This window comes from Triturus cristatus, chromosome 2_1 (genome assembly GCF_964204655.1).
Source record: "Triturus cristatus chromosome 2_1, aTriCri1.1, whole genome shotgun sequence".
NCBI classification, from domain to species: domain Eukaryota; kingdom Metazoa; phylum Chordata; class Amphibia; order Caudata; family Salamandridae; genus Triturus; species Triturus cristatus.
Window position 1 is genome coordinate 1,033,590,808 of NC_140581.1, and position 14,781 is coordinate 1,033,605,588.

At 42.6% G+C, this 14,781-nt stretch overlaps 1 protein-coding gene across 1 annotated transcript in view; it reads right to left on the reverse strand.

The window, feature by feature from the left end:
• The window catches only part of LOC146866278 (uncharacterized), a 215,626-nt gene that overhangs the window by 100,681 nt on the left and 100,164 nt on the right, over positions 1-14,781 (reverse strand). The window contains exon 2 of the mRNA XM_085640814.1: positions 7,755-7,815. Coding sequence (XP_085496940.1) covers positions 7,755-7,805 — 51 coding nt within the window. The 5' untranslated portion in view covers positions 7,806-7,815. The remainder of the gene's footprint in view (positions 1-7,754; positions 7,816-14,781) is intronic.

Consider the following 14,781-nt stretch of genomic DNA (forward strand, 5'->3'; position numbering starts at 1 on the left):
AACTCAGGGCTGGCTACTCTGGGAGAGTGGTGAGCGTGAAGACTGGTTTGGCGAATGATGGGGAGGGGCTTGGACCCAGTAGGTGGCGGTGATGGGTCAGTATTGAGTATGCAGATGTCACTGGTCGAGGTGGGGGGTGGAGAGTAAGGGTAAAAATAGTCATCTTGGTTGGGAATCAACATGGGGTGAGGGACCATGGGATTGGCCGAGGGACTATGGTTTAGGGAAAGGGTAGATTGCGTGTTGGTCACCGAGTTTTTGATGGTGGGGAAAAAATCTTCAAACATTTTGAGGTTGTGTACAGAGGATTGGATAAGGATAGTTCCATTATTGTAAAGGGAGATGGTAGCTTCGAACATATAAATAGGTGAGTGGACGACCGTGATTCTTAAACCATGGGGAGATTTTTTGGATGTAGTGATAATGAGCAAGGAATATAGAGCATTCCTCCATTGGGCGTGTCTTTTTGTATAGAAGATAAGATCACAGATTAAAAGCTCCTCTTTTTATGCAGAAGAAAGGATCTGAGAGAAGGGTTTTTGGGTGGGATTTAAGGAATCTATGTTTAAAGTTTTTAGATGCGTTCTTAAACAAGTTGGGAGGATATATGATTTTATAAGCATTGAGGACTGAGGGCTCCAAGTGAGTACTTTCAATTCGAGCACTAGGAAACTAAAGAGTTCTACTTCTCTTACAATGGGACTATAGAAAAATAGTCCTTTTACAATTTCTATTTCGCTGAGACCACCATCTTAGCAAAGGGCTTTACTAATTAGGAGGGATCTTGAAATGGCGTCCGCAGACATTTGAATGGGAAGCAAGGGGCAGCTCCGGCGAAGCACTGTGGGACAAACCTACCAGAAGCTATTCCTCTGAGACCGTGCAACAATGTTGTGTATCTCGTCCAGCCATCGAATACACCAGACACAGACTCAGTCCAGACTTGAAAGACTGCAAATGCCTGGATTATGTGCCCCGTATATACAAACCTACAAACCGAAATTGGAACTGGATCATGACCTACGTGAGCGCAGGTGGCAAATTGCGAAAGGGCTTGTCAGCGGAGCAGGAGCAGGGGAGCGCACACCATCCTCTCACCTTGGAAGTGCACTGGGAACTCAGCCCCCTAAGCACAACATCTTCGAATGGCATCATGAACCAAAGCACTCTCGAGTCCGCCAGTTAGCATAACGGACCTGTGCCAGGTTGTCAGTTCACCAGATGCACCAATCACATGCCAATCAGGGCAGCAATGAACCACAGCCAAGCCCCAGTCAGCCAGTCGGGGCACACAAAGCCTGCTAGGCCCCGCAGTGCACTCTGGCAATGCTAAGTCGTCAGTGGGAGCAGAAACGGAGAGGGCGAGACCAATCAGGCCCTATAGTGCACTCAGTTCAGGAGTCAGTGCCAGCCGCACACCATATACTGTGCGCAAAGACACCATTACAAGAAGTCCGGAGCAGAGCAAGAACACAATGAAATTTCAGAGAATAGATCACTGCCCGTGTCATCCCCGACCTGCGGATCCAAAGAGAATTCAGTTACCAGTAACCCAGATGATCGATGGCTGGTGATCTGGCAGCAGAAGCGGCAGCAGCATCCACAGTGAAAGCCAAAGAAGCAAATCATCACAATCCCCCAATGCATACCTGGCAGCAGGCAGCTCGATGGAGTGGGGTAGACGAAATTGAAAGGTCCCGATTACTCGTAATGTAATGTGTGCAAGGGTCCATCGAAGGAGAGCAGATCGTGTGTTATAGATAAGGATATTCAATGATTGTTGATCCTGTACCCAGGAGCTCCTCACTGAGGCTCCATCCTGGTGGCCATTTTTCCAGCATCTTAATGAAATGCTGAAGGGTAGCGCCTGGAACTAAAAGTACTTGGCTTCTATTGTAGATCTCCAAAAGCCTTGGCTTTGTGGATGGGTCTGCACATACAAATTGGCATTTGGTGAAGGGTCAAACAGGCTCAGGTTTACTGTAGGGCTGCGGGGTCCAGCTGCTGTGGAGGGTGCAACTGTCGGGGTGATATGAGGGTTTCTGGGGTTAGTTGAGTGAAGCTAAGAAGGCAGTGAGGCCGTGAATCCACAAGCGGGTAGCTGCACCAGTACAGTGGGGTTGAGGTCTTTGCATGAATAGGGCATCACGCCTGCAGCCCACCACCAGGGGCACTTACCTGAGACCGTGGAAAGCAGCAGCAGACACTGGAAGACACAGCTCAACATAGTGAGAATGGTGACAGTGAAGAGAGAGCCGCTAGAGAAGCAGAGCCCATAGAGGATTAAGGTCGGCAGTTTAATCCCAACCAGAGGCTCTGGACCAGCCCGCATGGGAGGAAGAGAGCCGTGATTATTCTGGGATGCCACTTCTGGGGTGGGGCCAGTGGCTGGTAGCTGCTAATCATCAGTGGCGGCTACCAACCTTTTTGATTTGGGCTCTTTCAGCTCCTGTGTCCCTTGATCCAGTTGGAGTCACTGATGTGAGATTAAGCTGGGAGTCAACTTTTCCCTGGATCAGGAGATGCAGGCACAGTCCAAACTTTATGACCCCAAAGTGCAGCAGATGCAGTCCTTCCCACGGTGCAGCCTCTCTCTCACGAAGTTTGAAGGGTAGCAGGGCAGTCCTTCCTCAGTCCTCTCTTCAAGTCAAATGAGATCTGGTGAGTAGGGTTCCAGGGCTGCCATATTTATACCATGAAAAGTGCCCTGAGGGGACCATGCAGTCACTAGCCAATAGGTTACTGGGTCCCCTCCTGCCTAGTGAAGTGTTTCCTGCAAAATGTGGCATCTGCTATCCCAGAGTGCACTATTCTAGCCACACTCAAAATGTTGGGACCCTTCCTCAGTTTCCGGGAGCTCGGTAGCCCACCCTAGAGGTGTGACTACCTGTGGGCTGCACGCCTATGGGAAAACCGGTTTAGGGACGCGGTTTCCCTCCCTGTCCTTGTCTCCAACTTGTCAGCTGGAACAAAAGGCATCCTGCCTGGAACAGTTTTTGCAGGCAGCCCTTCAAAAGCAGCTTTGAAGCTCGCCATTTGGGCTAACACCCCAAGTGGCCTTCCTGTGCGAGGAGGTAACACCTCACTCTGTGGCAACTGCCTTTGTTCCTGTAATGATAAGTAAGGTAGTCCAGCCGTAGTAGTTTTCATGTAGGTTTATTTAAGTTGTAAATTGTACAAAGGATGAGCATAGGATTAAATACATGAAGGATTGAGCCCCACCAGGAGCAGCCTATGCTGCTCAGCCCATTACCAACTGACTCAAGCACTCCAATATTCCACACGCCAACATTATCACACACAGTCATCCAGGCTGAGCAGCATACCACAGTTCCATAGCTTGGGAGCCATTCACATGTCGCCCCGGCGGCCAGAATGTTGACTGTGTTCTAAGACCTTTGTGAGGCCAATGGAATAGCTGGACACAGGGTGTCAACATTCTAAAAATTGCTCAACTTTGAAAGTGACATTAATCTTGAATTGGGCATCAGGCCAGATTTATTGCCACAATTAATTTGATACCTTTCTGTACCCAGTTAGGTAGTCCCATTCAGAAGTTAGGCAGTCTTGGATGCCAGCCAATAACCCTGTATGAGCCAACGGGGCAACAAACCTTTCCCCAGCAAAACTAACATTTTGAAGTGTTGCTGTTCAATTAAAAATATTTATGTCTTACTTAACAATATACAGCTCTCTGCCATAGGACTTCATAGGCCTTCCTTATAAGAGTCTTAAAAACAAGGTTAAGGGTGTGATGGCTTTGCCATTAGTTTTAATGGCAAAGTTGAACTAGCAGTTCACACACTGCCCTTCCAGGTGCAGTGGCAGGCTGGGAGCCATATTGACCTTTTGTCACAATCAGGGTGACACAACCAGTGCTGCAGCTCTGTGTGGACACTCTATCTTACATGTCCTGGATACCATATACTAGGGACTTAAAAGTAAGTCAGTACTTGCCAATAGGGTATGGCAAATTTGACATACTTTTGTTAAGAGTTAAGACACTAGCACTGAGGCAGGCCAACATCATCAGTCCAAAAATGTGGGGGTGAACATGCAAAAAGAGGCATTATCTTACAGCTATTGCTTGGTTCACTGTTTTTGATGCTTTTATTTTAGTACAAAACGCACTCTCACATCCAAACTAGACGCAAGAATGTATTTTACACGTCGATATAGCGCTAAATGCCTGATTTACACAGAGCACAATTAAATTACATTTTACATAATTTTCACAAAATTTCACATATTTACGTGTAAGCAACTACATGAATTTTGCATACCCCTGATATAGATATAAAGCCACCTATCTGCCGTCAGATCCCATTCCAAATTCCTCTCCTACGCCTGTTGATGCACTATTTTGGCATGACCGTTAGGCAAAGTAAGGTGGTAAGCTATCAACGTAGAGCAATATTCCCTGCTGCTACTAGCTATAACAATAACTTTACCTTTTGTCTAAGCTGTATGGTTGTTTAATTTGCCCAAATGTCTTTATTTTGCCCTCCATAACATATGACCAGTTTATGACCTCTTGTTCTTTCATATCTCAAAACGCCTATCCTGCAATGATGTGGAACAGACATATTTACATGCAGTTGGAGTCTAAGCGATTTACTGGCACCTATCCCAATCCAAAGTCAGTAACTCCACCCTAGTAATCAGAAGAGATATATAATCATCTAACCACAAGGGCTACAGGTGCCATGAAAGTGTCAGCAGGGGGCAATTCGGAATGGTGTGGTCCTCAGCTGAACGTCACTCGTGATGGACTTGCACTGCATTATAATAGTGATAATACTGCATTATGTCAGAATTGACCCCCTCCTCAAAGTCTTGTGCAATAGTAGCAGTCTCCAAGATATCCTGACAGAAAAGTGATTTATAATCCTCTCAAGCAGGAAATGAAAAATGTAGCCTATATCTTGATAATGCAGGAATGATGGAGTTACCTCCTATAGGAATTCCTGAGCTTGTGTTTCTGTAAAATGCATATGCTCATGTTAACAACTGAAACATTTGCAGTAATGACAGATTAATCATGAACGTGAGTAGCCCTTTGTATTGCCTCCAAGTCTTAGCTGTCCCTTAAATTACCAACTAATTGTACATTTCTTCTAAATGTAAATCAAACAAGCTATGCTAGGTTTAACACATTTTTTGTTTGAATCATTTTTAATAGAAAAGCTATAGGTTTGGTTCATTCGATCCCATAATAGTTATAAGTGGTGTAAGGTTCCATCCTTGTCACTGCAGACCCGCCTAGCCATTAGCCATCACGTCGCCGTACGCACAACTCGGTCAACTTCTTAAAACTAAGATCAAATGTCATAAACACAGCTCATGGAGGGCAAAACGGATGAAAAGAAAGTGGATGAAACAGAAAAAAGGCTTGGGATAAGGTCCCTGCGTGGAACAAGGGTGGAAGAGGGGGCAGGGATGCAGGGGGTATATGTGGTATAATTAAACCACCATTGGAAAACCACCCTAAAGGTAAACCTAACATACAGAAATTTTCATGTGGCCATGTCACATCTAACCCTGCCCATCAGGATGGATATGGCCGTACACTCCCATGGCCAAACCTTCCTTCCGTAACTTAGGTCAAAACCACAAATGACAGTCCATTAATCTGAAGGGTATTCTGGTAAGACTGTGCTACCACCACCTCTGAGAAATCAATTCCTTGCTTATTACGATAAGGGTGCACTTTCCTTGTTTGCGCCACGGTGAACCTTAAAACAGGTGTGCTGGGCAGAAACAGGAAACGTTTGCCCTATTATGGTGAATGAGCGGGTACCAGGGCAGCCGCAAACTCTTGCTGCCCCAGGTGCAGCAAATTCAAGTGAAATTGAGCGACTGCTGCAAAGCAGCTCTGTGTTTCACCGCGCAGGCAGAAACCCATGTGCACTTTCAATAGGGAAGAGAGATCCCCTTGCAGGCAGAAGAAGTAAGTCACTGCACCCACCAGCGAGGAGATGTGTGGACGGTCCAGGGGACCCTCTTTCCACCCTCCAGAGGGCTGTCTTTAGGATGCGCGCTTTCAGTATGCCACCTCTTTGTGGATACACTTTCAGTGCGCTTCCTAAAGGCATGTTTGCCTCTGCGCTTGCATCCATAAGATCAGAGGCAAAGTGATCCCTCATTTGCTGGGGCCACTCCCCCGTGGAAATGAAGGAATGCACTCTAATAATATCGCTTACGCAACATGTGCACCAGAGCTATCTGTATTACATAAGGGGGCCGCACAAGCGTCTTCATTCCCTTCTTTAATACCAAAGTGCCCCGGGGGCACACAAAGCAAGCACACATGCTTGTTGCGTCCCAGGGCACCATCTGTAATAGAGCCCCTGGTACACCGCCTGGAGTCGCTCTCTCTTGTGCTGTTTGATTACTGTAATAAGGAGATACCAACACTCTTTCACATGCACATGTAGAAATCCTTTGAGGGCAGCCTCCTTGCTTTAGATCAAGTCCTGGAGGTCAGAATAGCAAAGTACTACAATCATGGTACAACCCATAGAGGTCTCAGGGCCTGCTATCTTAGAAACTGTATGCACCATGACCATGTTGCCATTCTGGGAAAGCACTAGATGATCATGAAAGAAACAATATATCGCATTGGCAGCCAAAGTTCAAGGGTCTATGAGAAGATATCTCAAAGCAAGGACATTAGCTGCTCTCATACAGTTGTTTAAAGCTCCCATTCTATCTTCCAGCATTATCACAGCAAATGTAAATCCTTCTTTGGGTTCCCTCTTGATTCCACTGACTCGACCCTCGAGGTACAGTTTGCCACTCTTCACCAACCTTACTACCGGCTGAATCCCCACCACCTTGGACTCCATCTTCTCAAAGCGAGACTCAACAGCTGATGTCAACTTTTCTACCTTATCCAACTTTTTCATAAATGAGCATAAGACACTCTGCGTCTCCCTTTCTCCCTTGACTGGATTACTTGTTGCTGTGCTTTCCCACTCCTCCTCTACAGCAGATTCATTCCTGCATGAGTAAAAAAAATCCTCTTTGTTTTTTCTCTTTTGTTTATTTGTCTGTAACCTTGGATAACTCACTGTCATGCACAACTGTCATGTGTCAGTGGGACTCTAACTGAGCTTGCTTGAAAAGCCTAACTCTGTCACTTGAGTCTCTCTCTCTCTACCACTAAAATCATTCTCAGCACCTGAGACGGTGAGGAACCTGGATTCCACACCTCCCCGCTTCTACTAGAAGTTTCTGCAAATCCCAAGGAGGGTCTTGTGTTGTTCCTCAGATCCATTCTGTCAGCAGATCCCAAGGAGACCTCAGAATTTCCCTTTAACTTGTAATACTGCTTCTCCAAGAGAAGATCAGCCCAATTGTCTGTTATTAAGGATTCCCTAACAAGTCCAGGAGCTGCACTCCAGTCTCCTTTTCCAAGTCTGTTGCTGGCCTTAAACAGGCGTGGACATTCACCTATCAGCTTCTCTAAATGTCAGTGTCAAGTTATGGCGACCTAGAGCCCTCAAACCTGATTCAGATGACAAAGCGTGAGCAGAGGAGAAGTGCAGTCATCGTGCCTGTCACACTGCACAGCCCTCTATTTAATAAGTTGATGAGATATGAGAAATATCCAGGATGAACTTTGCAGTCACAGGGCTCAGGTAGTAGTTGGTGGTCCAAACTGACGGGCAATGATTTTGTGGTGATATATGGCTGTATTATGCAATTAGTAAAAACTTTGTCATGTGTATACTTTTTTTAACGCTACTTACATTTTGCTGGAGCACAATTATCAAAATGAAGATCAGCGCAATCTTCGCCATGGCTGGGTTTCTGCAAATACAAAGTATCTGATTAGGAAAGCAGCAGATTATTAGTGGATAATAAGTCTGTCTTTTTTATTATCTTTAATTAAACCATTTATCCTCTTTGTCTTGTTTGCATTATTTGCTAGAAAAGCACGTGGCCTATCTCAATACCCCTGAACGACCTTAAATGATGAATATTTCCGTGACACTTCATAATGGTTAAGATTTATCTCTCATAATAGGTCCCTCGGTTTCTTTCTTATTTTAACACAGTAGCCAAATGAAAACAGAATATGGCACTTATTAACACGTTTCTATTTTATTTATTTTGATTGTTTTCGAAAATGTTCAATTGAGCCATTTTTTTGTGCATGTCTTAATCCTAGATGACCTAGCATAGATTTTCAAGAAAATGTAAAGATTTCTAGACCGCTGAGCAGTGGCGGCCGGTAATTTTACCTGGTGTAGTGTGTTCCCCAGTACAGGAGCATGCAGATGAGTTATAGCACACAGCATGCACTCACACACTGCACCTTACCTCATATTTTCCGTTAACCACACCCTAACACCTTTCCGCATATTATGCACTTCCTGTTCAGAGTCCGCCCAGGACCCCGAGGGTCGATTTACTGTCACTATATGTCCCTTGCACACCATGACCTGTAAAGGATCAGCGGCAAAAGGAGTGTTTGTTTTCAGTTTTGTCAAGGACTGTCTCCTGTCCATGGCGACACTGATCTGCCTACACTTTCATTTTCCTTTTTCGAGTCGCGTCGGTGTCTCAAACTTTGTCAATATTCACTGGTCGGTCCGGGGACCATTGAGATAGTTTTGTTCTGATGGCTCTCTCAAATAACAGTGTGGCTGGACTCTCATGAGTTTTGGAATGAGGAGTTGATCGATAGGCCCGGAGGGCCTGCCACATGCCTTCGTACAGATCGATTCTCTCCATGGAGGCTCGTTGAAGGACCTTCTTGAGGGTGCCCATGAATCTTTCAACTAAACTATTGGCTTGGGGCCAGAGGGGTGTACTCTTTTGGTGTTCATACGTTGAGTCAGACAGGAAATTCTTTGAATTTGTTACTGTTAAAGAGCGAGCCATCATCAGATTTGAGAATTTCTGGCATACCCCATGTTGTAAAGATGTCATCAAGCCGTTCTATGACTTTGTCATGGGTTATTGAAGATAGATCTTCCACCAAAGAAAAACGCGAATAATCATCTATGACTACCATGAGATGGTGTCCATTTCCAAAAGCCCACAAAAGTCAACTGCAACCCTCTACCAAGCATGGGAAGAAGGTCAGACATTGTTGATGCATGCTGTGCCAACTTGGGGGATAAACGATTGCAAATGTGGCACGCCTTCTTCTCCTTCTTGACTCGCTCATTTATCCGAGGGAACCATACCCAATCTCCTAAGGCCCTTTTGGTGGCTAGGATACCACCGTGTAAAAGAAGGATCAGGTGGACTACCACCCGTGTACTGGATGCACAGCACTGTACAATGTGTCATAAATGTACACACATTAATCAAATTAGACATCGGTAACAGATACATCAATTCAACCGCAACCTTTTTTAGCCAGCAGCTCAACCTCAGGCCGACCACCAGATCCCAAAAAATCAGGCGGAGTAAAAGAAAAGAATTGGAAGCACGCAGCCTGAGGAGCAAGGGCAAGGTCTTGTAATTAATATCTCCTCAATAGAATTGTCATCAGCCCAACAACGAGTTCTCAATAAAGGTACATCTTTTGTACCAGTGTACCACACTAATTCTTTTGAGTTAGAAATTGCTGTATTCAAGTGAAGAGAAATTTGCGGTTAAAACACTTTTTTTCTAATGTGATTCCTACTCAGGAATCAGAAGATTGCATCTACAATGATTCTCAGTCTGAATTGCGTGCATTCAAGCCCAAAAGTGTGTTCATGCCACCAGTTTCACATAAAACTTTAGACACTTTTGAAACACTGATCTGCAATGATTTGGCCAAATTGAAATTACATACATCTACTCACACTAATTTTAAAAAACAGGAAGTTGCTATCATTAGGCAACTTGCAAGGGATGACAGACTTACATTCCAGTTGGCCGATAAGGGAGGGGCTCTGGTCATTATGGACAGAGCTTTCTACGAACACAAAGTGTCTTTATATTTACAAGATACTACAACGTACATCAAGCTAGATCAAAACCCAACTACTATGATTAAAGAGACTCTTCAGCAAATTTTGGAACATGCTGAAGATATGTCATGGATCACCTTCAAAATTCGGAGCTTCTTGTATGTGTCCCATCCTAAAAGACCTAGATTATACATGCTACCCAAAGTACACAAAAATGTTGTGGATCCTCCTTTCCGTCCAATAGTGTCAGGCTGTGACTCCATCTTCATGCCATTAAGTCAATTCGCAGATCACTTTCTACAGAAATTTGTTCAAACGTGGAGAAGTTATGTTAAGGATACCACTCATTTTTTAAATCTTCTCAATAATGCTAACGAACAATTTTCTCCATCATGGGTGCTTTGTACCATTGATGTCACATCACTATATACATCTATACCGTTAAAAGAAGGCATAGAGGCATGTGAATGGGCCTTATTGCAACTACCAGAAATTGGTGTCAATAAAGTTTTCATCCTAGAACTTCTGACATTCTGTTTGCAACACAGTTACTTTCAATGGAAAGAAGACTTTTATTTACAAACAAGCGGAACTTCTATGGGTTTTTCTGGGGCCCCAGCTTACGCTAATATATTCATGTCTAAGTTCGAGTTTGATTACATCTTCACTGACAACCTTTGGAGTTCGAATCTGTCATTCTATGTCAGATTCATAGATAATATTTTTCTCATTTGGAAGAGTTCTCGGGTATCACTAGAAACACAAATCAATGAGTTGAATTTGAAAAATGCGCGGATTAAGTTGACACACAACATTAGTGAAGAGTCTCTATCATTCTTGTATGTATTAATAACCAAACAAAATAACTCTCTTGTCACTTCAGTGTACTCCAATCCTACTGATTAGAACAATTTATTGTTGTTCTCTAGTTTCCATTCGCCATCACTGTTATGTAACCTGCCTTTCTCTCAGTTGCTACGGATTAAAAGAATTGTATCAGACCAACAGCAGTTAGATAAAGCTCTTTTTGAGCAATGTGAAAAATTCAAGCAACGTGGATATCCGGATCGTGTGTTAGATCTAGCTATCACAAAAACACGTAAAAAGGAACGCACTGAACTACTCACTACACAGTTGAGAACTAGTCAAAATCGTCAGGTTTTTGTTTCTAAATTTTCAACCAACTCAGCCAAAATTACCAAAATTATCAAGTCTAGATGGGAATTACTTTAACATGAACCTGATTTTAATGGCTTGTTTGCTCGTGAACCACTATTTGCATACACACGAAGTAAAAACATCAAGGATCTGTTGACACAAACCTACGCAGTGAACGAAGAACAATTTACTGGCATGCGCAAATGCTATAATTGCGTTTATTGCCATAACGTAATAACAGTCAATATCATCAACCATCCTCATTCAGGGAAAGCTATTTCACTTAGATACAATGGTGATTGCAATAGCAGTAATGTCATCTATACCATTAAATGTCCATGCGATTTACTTTATGTTAGCAAAACATCTCGTAAGATCAAAATCAGAATTTCAGAACACAAAAGTTCTATACGTACGAAAAGTCTGAAGTCACATCTCGTGACACATTGGTTACAACATCGACATTCCAATGCCCAGTTGAAATTCATGATACTTGAAATAATTACATTGAAACCTGGAATGGACATTGTTAGGACATTGGCACAAAGAGAAGTTTGGTGGACCAAATATCTTCAAACTTTATTGCCCACAGGGCTTAATGACAAACTAGAAATGCAATGCTTTCTCTAAACTTTAGATTGTAAGTATGTTTCTTCCCAGGCAATTATCAATTGTTTTTTACTCACTTTTATTTTTTTCCTCATTAGTTGTATTTTTTTTCTCATTAGTTGTATTTTCATTTCCATCAAGGTAACAACACTGTTCACTTACACTAATAGTATCAGTCCTTTTTATTATTTTCTTTATTTTGGCACACCATCACCTATCTCATTCTTTCTACTCGTTTTAGTGTACTGGTTGAGCACTAATGTTTGCTGTGCACCACTTGTCTATTCTCAGTTTTTCTTTATTCTTTTTATCTTGTTCGAGGCGTTATGGAATACAGGATAGTATTTGGTATTGTAGCTTTTTTCTTCAACATTGCTGCTTTGGTCATAACATAATTCGTTTCTTTCCTAAGTTGGCGCTCATACTTCGCACGACATCACCCATTTCATTCATACTACTCGTCTTTGTGTATTGGTTGAGCACTGATGTTTCCTGTGCACCATTTTTCTATTCTCAGTTTTCTTCATTTTTTCATTTTATTTGACGCGTTATGAATACAGGACAGTATTTGGTACTGTAGAGTTTTTCTTCAACATCGCCGCCTTTTTTCTTCAACATCGCCGCATTGGTCATTATATAACTCGTTCCCTTCCTTTTCTAAGATGGCGCTCATACTCCGTCTACGGAGAGTCTCTCCTCACTGTTTAGCTAGATTGGACTATTTCGCGCGCAACGCGATGCAGTCACTATTTATAGACGGTTATGTTTTCCCTCTGTTTTTCTCACGCACAACTCTACTGACTCAGCGTCTTTAACTTTAGTGATATCGGCCAATCTTCAGAACATTTTTTGGTAAGTAGGACCCAGTCCTTTCAGTTATTTTTAAGATCTTGAACCCAGAAGCACGGTTACACTGACCAAGCGTTTTTTCACCAACAGGTTTCTGAGTTTCCATAAAGGATTAGTGCTTGAGTTGCACTTTAAATTTTCTAGCTTTCGGTGTTTACTTTAACATCGTTGGAATTATGGCAAATAGAATTAGCCGACTATTACTTTCAGGTATTCATTAGTTACAGAGGGTGTCTATTTTGTAGTTGCTTTGCCATTCAGACAACATTTATAATTTCTTTTTGTATTGACAGCTCTGTAAAAGCCGTCGCACATACTACAGTGCACTAGCCGTTCATTGTGGTCTTTGATTCATTGTAAGTTTATCACGCACAGGGTGTTTTCCTGCTTAGTTTTTCTTTCATAATACCTACAACGCAAATAAGTATTTCTTTCCCGTTTTTAGAGCCACAGTCGGTAGAAAGGTTTAATCTTGACTTCGAATAACCTACAATCTGCAGCTATACTAAAGGCCTTGATTCACAAGTAAGTGCTGTCACATCAACACTAAGCAGACTTTGACAACAAGTGTGCTACACATTTTTTGGTTTGGTCATTGGTTATGTGTTTTCACTCATCTGGCATGTTCACTTCTTTCTTTTTTCATTCCCCGATCTACATCTTCATCACTGTGCACAAGTTCTTTTTTTTTTGCACTTGTTTTTATTTTCTCATTCTCAGTCGATAACTGTTCTGGTTCGAATACGTACAGGAATTATCCTCTCACCATGGTCATTAACGTTGCATCTGTAATATCATTTCAGTCAAATCTGTGAACAGTTATACAAAATTAGTTTTTTCTATTTTCTCTGCAGTGGCCCCTGAAGAAGGGATTCTTGGCAATTCCGAAATGCATTGGGCAGGACTTGTAATTGTGACAACATTTGTTTTCAGCTGCATTTATTGTTGATTTTTTTTGATGCACACAAAATTGCTGATGTTACGATACTTGACTTTTGTGCATATAAGTTCAATTTTTATTTGAAGACATAACATTATTTTTGGATGCTTTAAAAATTAATGCAAGATAAATAATGTCAATTTGAATTGTTGTTGATACGTTTGTTTCTTTTTTGATTAATGTGTGTACATTTATGACAAATTGTACAGTGCTGTGCATCCAGTACACAGGTGGTAGTCCACCTGATCCTTCTTATGTCTTATAAGTTGGCTACCTTTTTTCTGGTTTGCACGCTATCTTATGTAGTAGTAGGCAAAGTATTAACACTTTTGGTCTAATTACAGGTGTGTGCTGACTATTTCAAATTTCTAGGATACCACGGTGCCCATCATGGTCCTGTTCGATGATCCTCAAAATAAGAGAGGGGTCCTCCTCACCAAAGGGACAGGACACCAAAATGACACTACGTCAGAAAAAACTTCCCTTTGGATTGTCTAAGAGCATACCATCATTAATACAGTACACATTCATGCACATCCAACAATCACCAACGAGTATGACAAAAGCCAAAAAGTTAATATAAAAAGTTTTCATTCTGTCTTCTCCCAAAAACCAGTATCTCATCACTGTAATTGAAAGAATATGTAACAGGTTGGATTTCTGGGCGGATTACATCATGAAATATCTCAGCTGGCGAAGATACTCCCAAACTCAGTCTCTTGTATCTGAACAAATCCACATGTGGCGAAAAGGTAGTAATGTACCTGCAGTTCTCCTTCAACTTGAGTTGATGGTATCCCTTATTCAGGTCAAGGCTGGAAAACATGATCATGTCCGCTATATGTGCACCAGGGTCTCTCTCCCTCTAAATGGCTTTGTTTGCCTGGCACATATCAACGTAAATGCGCACCCCTCCGTTACTGTCCTTTATTGGTACTACTACTATGGCATTGGTGTAACCCATGGCATGGAGACTAAGGAGCGTTCAATGATGTTATGTTTTAAAAGTGCTTCCAACTCTTTCTCTACAGCTTCTTGCAGATGGAAAGCAACTTCACTGTGCCACTGATCAACAGGGTGAATGTCTTCACTGATATGAAGCTGTACTTTCATTTGCTTAAGTTGAGTTTTCAAAGGCCATGAAACAACAACGGTAATCAGCTCATAATCTCAGACTGTGCACAAAGGTTGTAGTTGAGGGTTATCAACCCCATGTCAGCAACGGTGGCAAAACTGAGCAAACAGGCACTCAACGCTTTCCCTTGTAGAACATGCATTGATGTATTTTTGTGTCGCATTGTCGCTGTG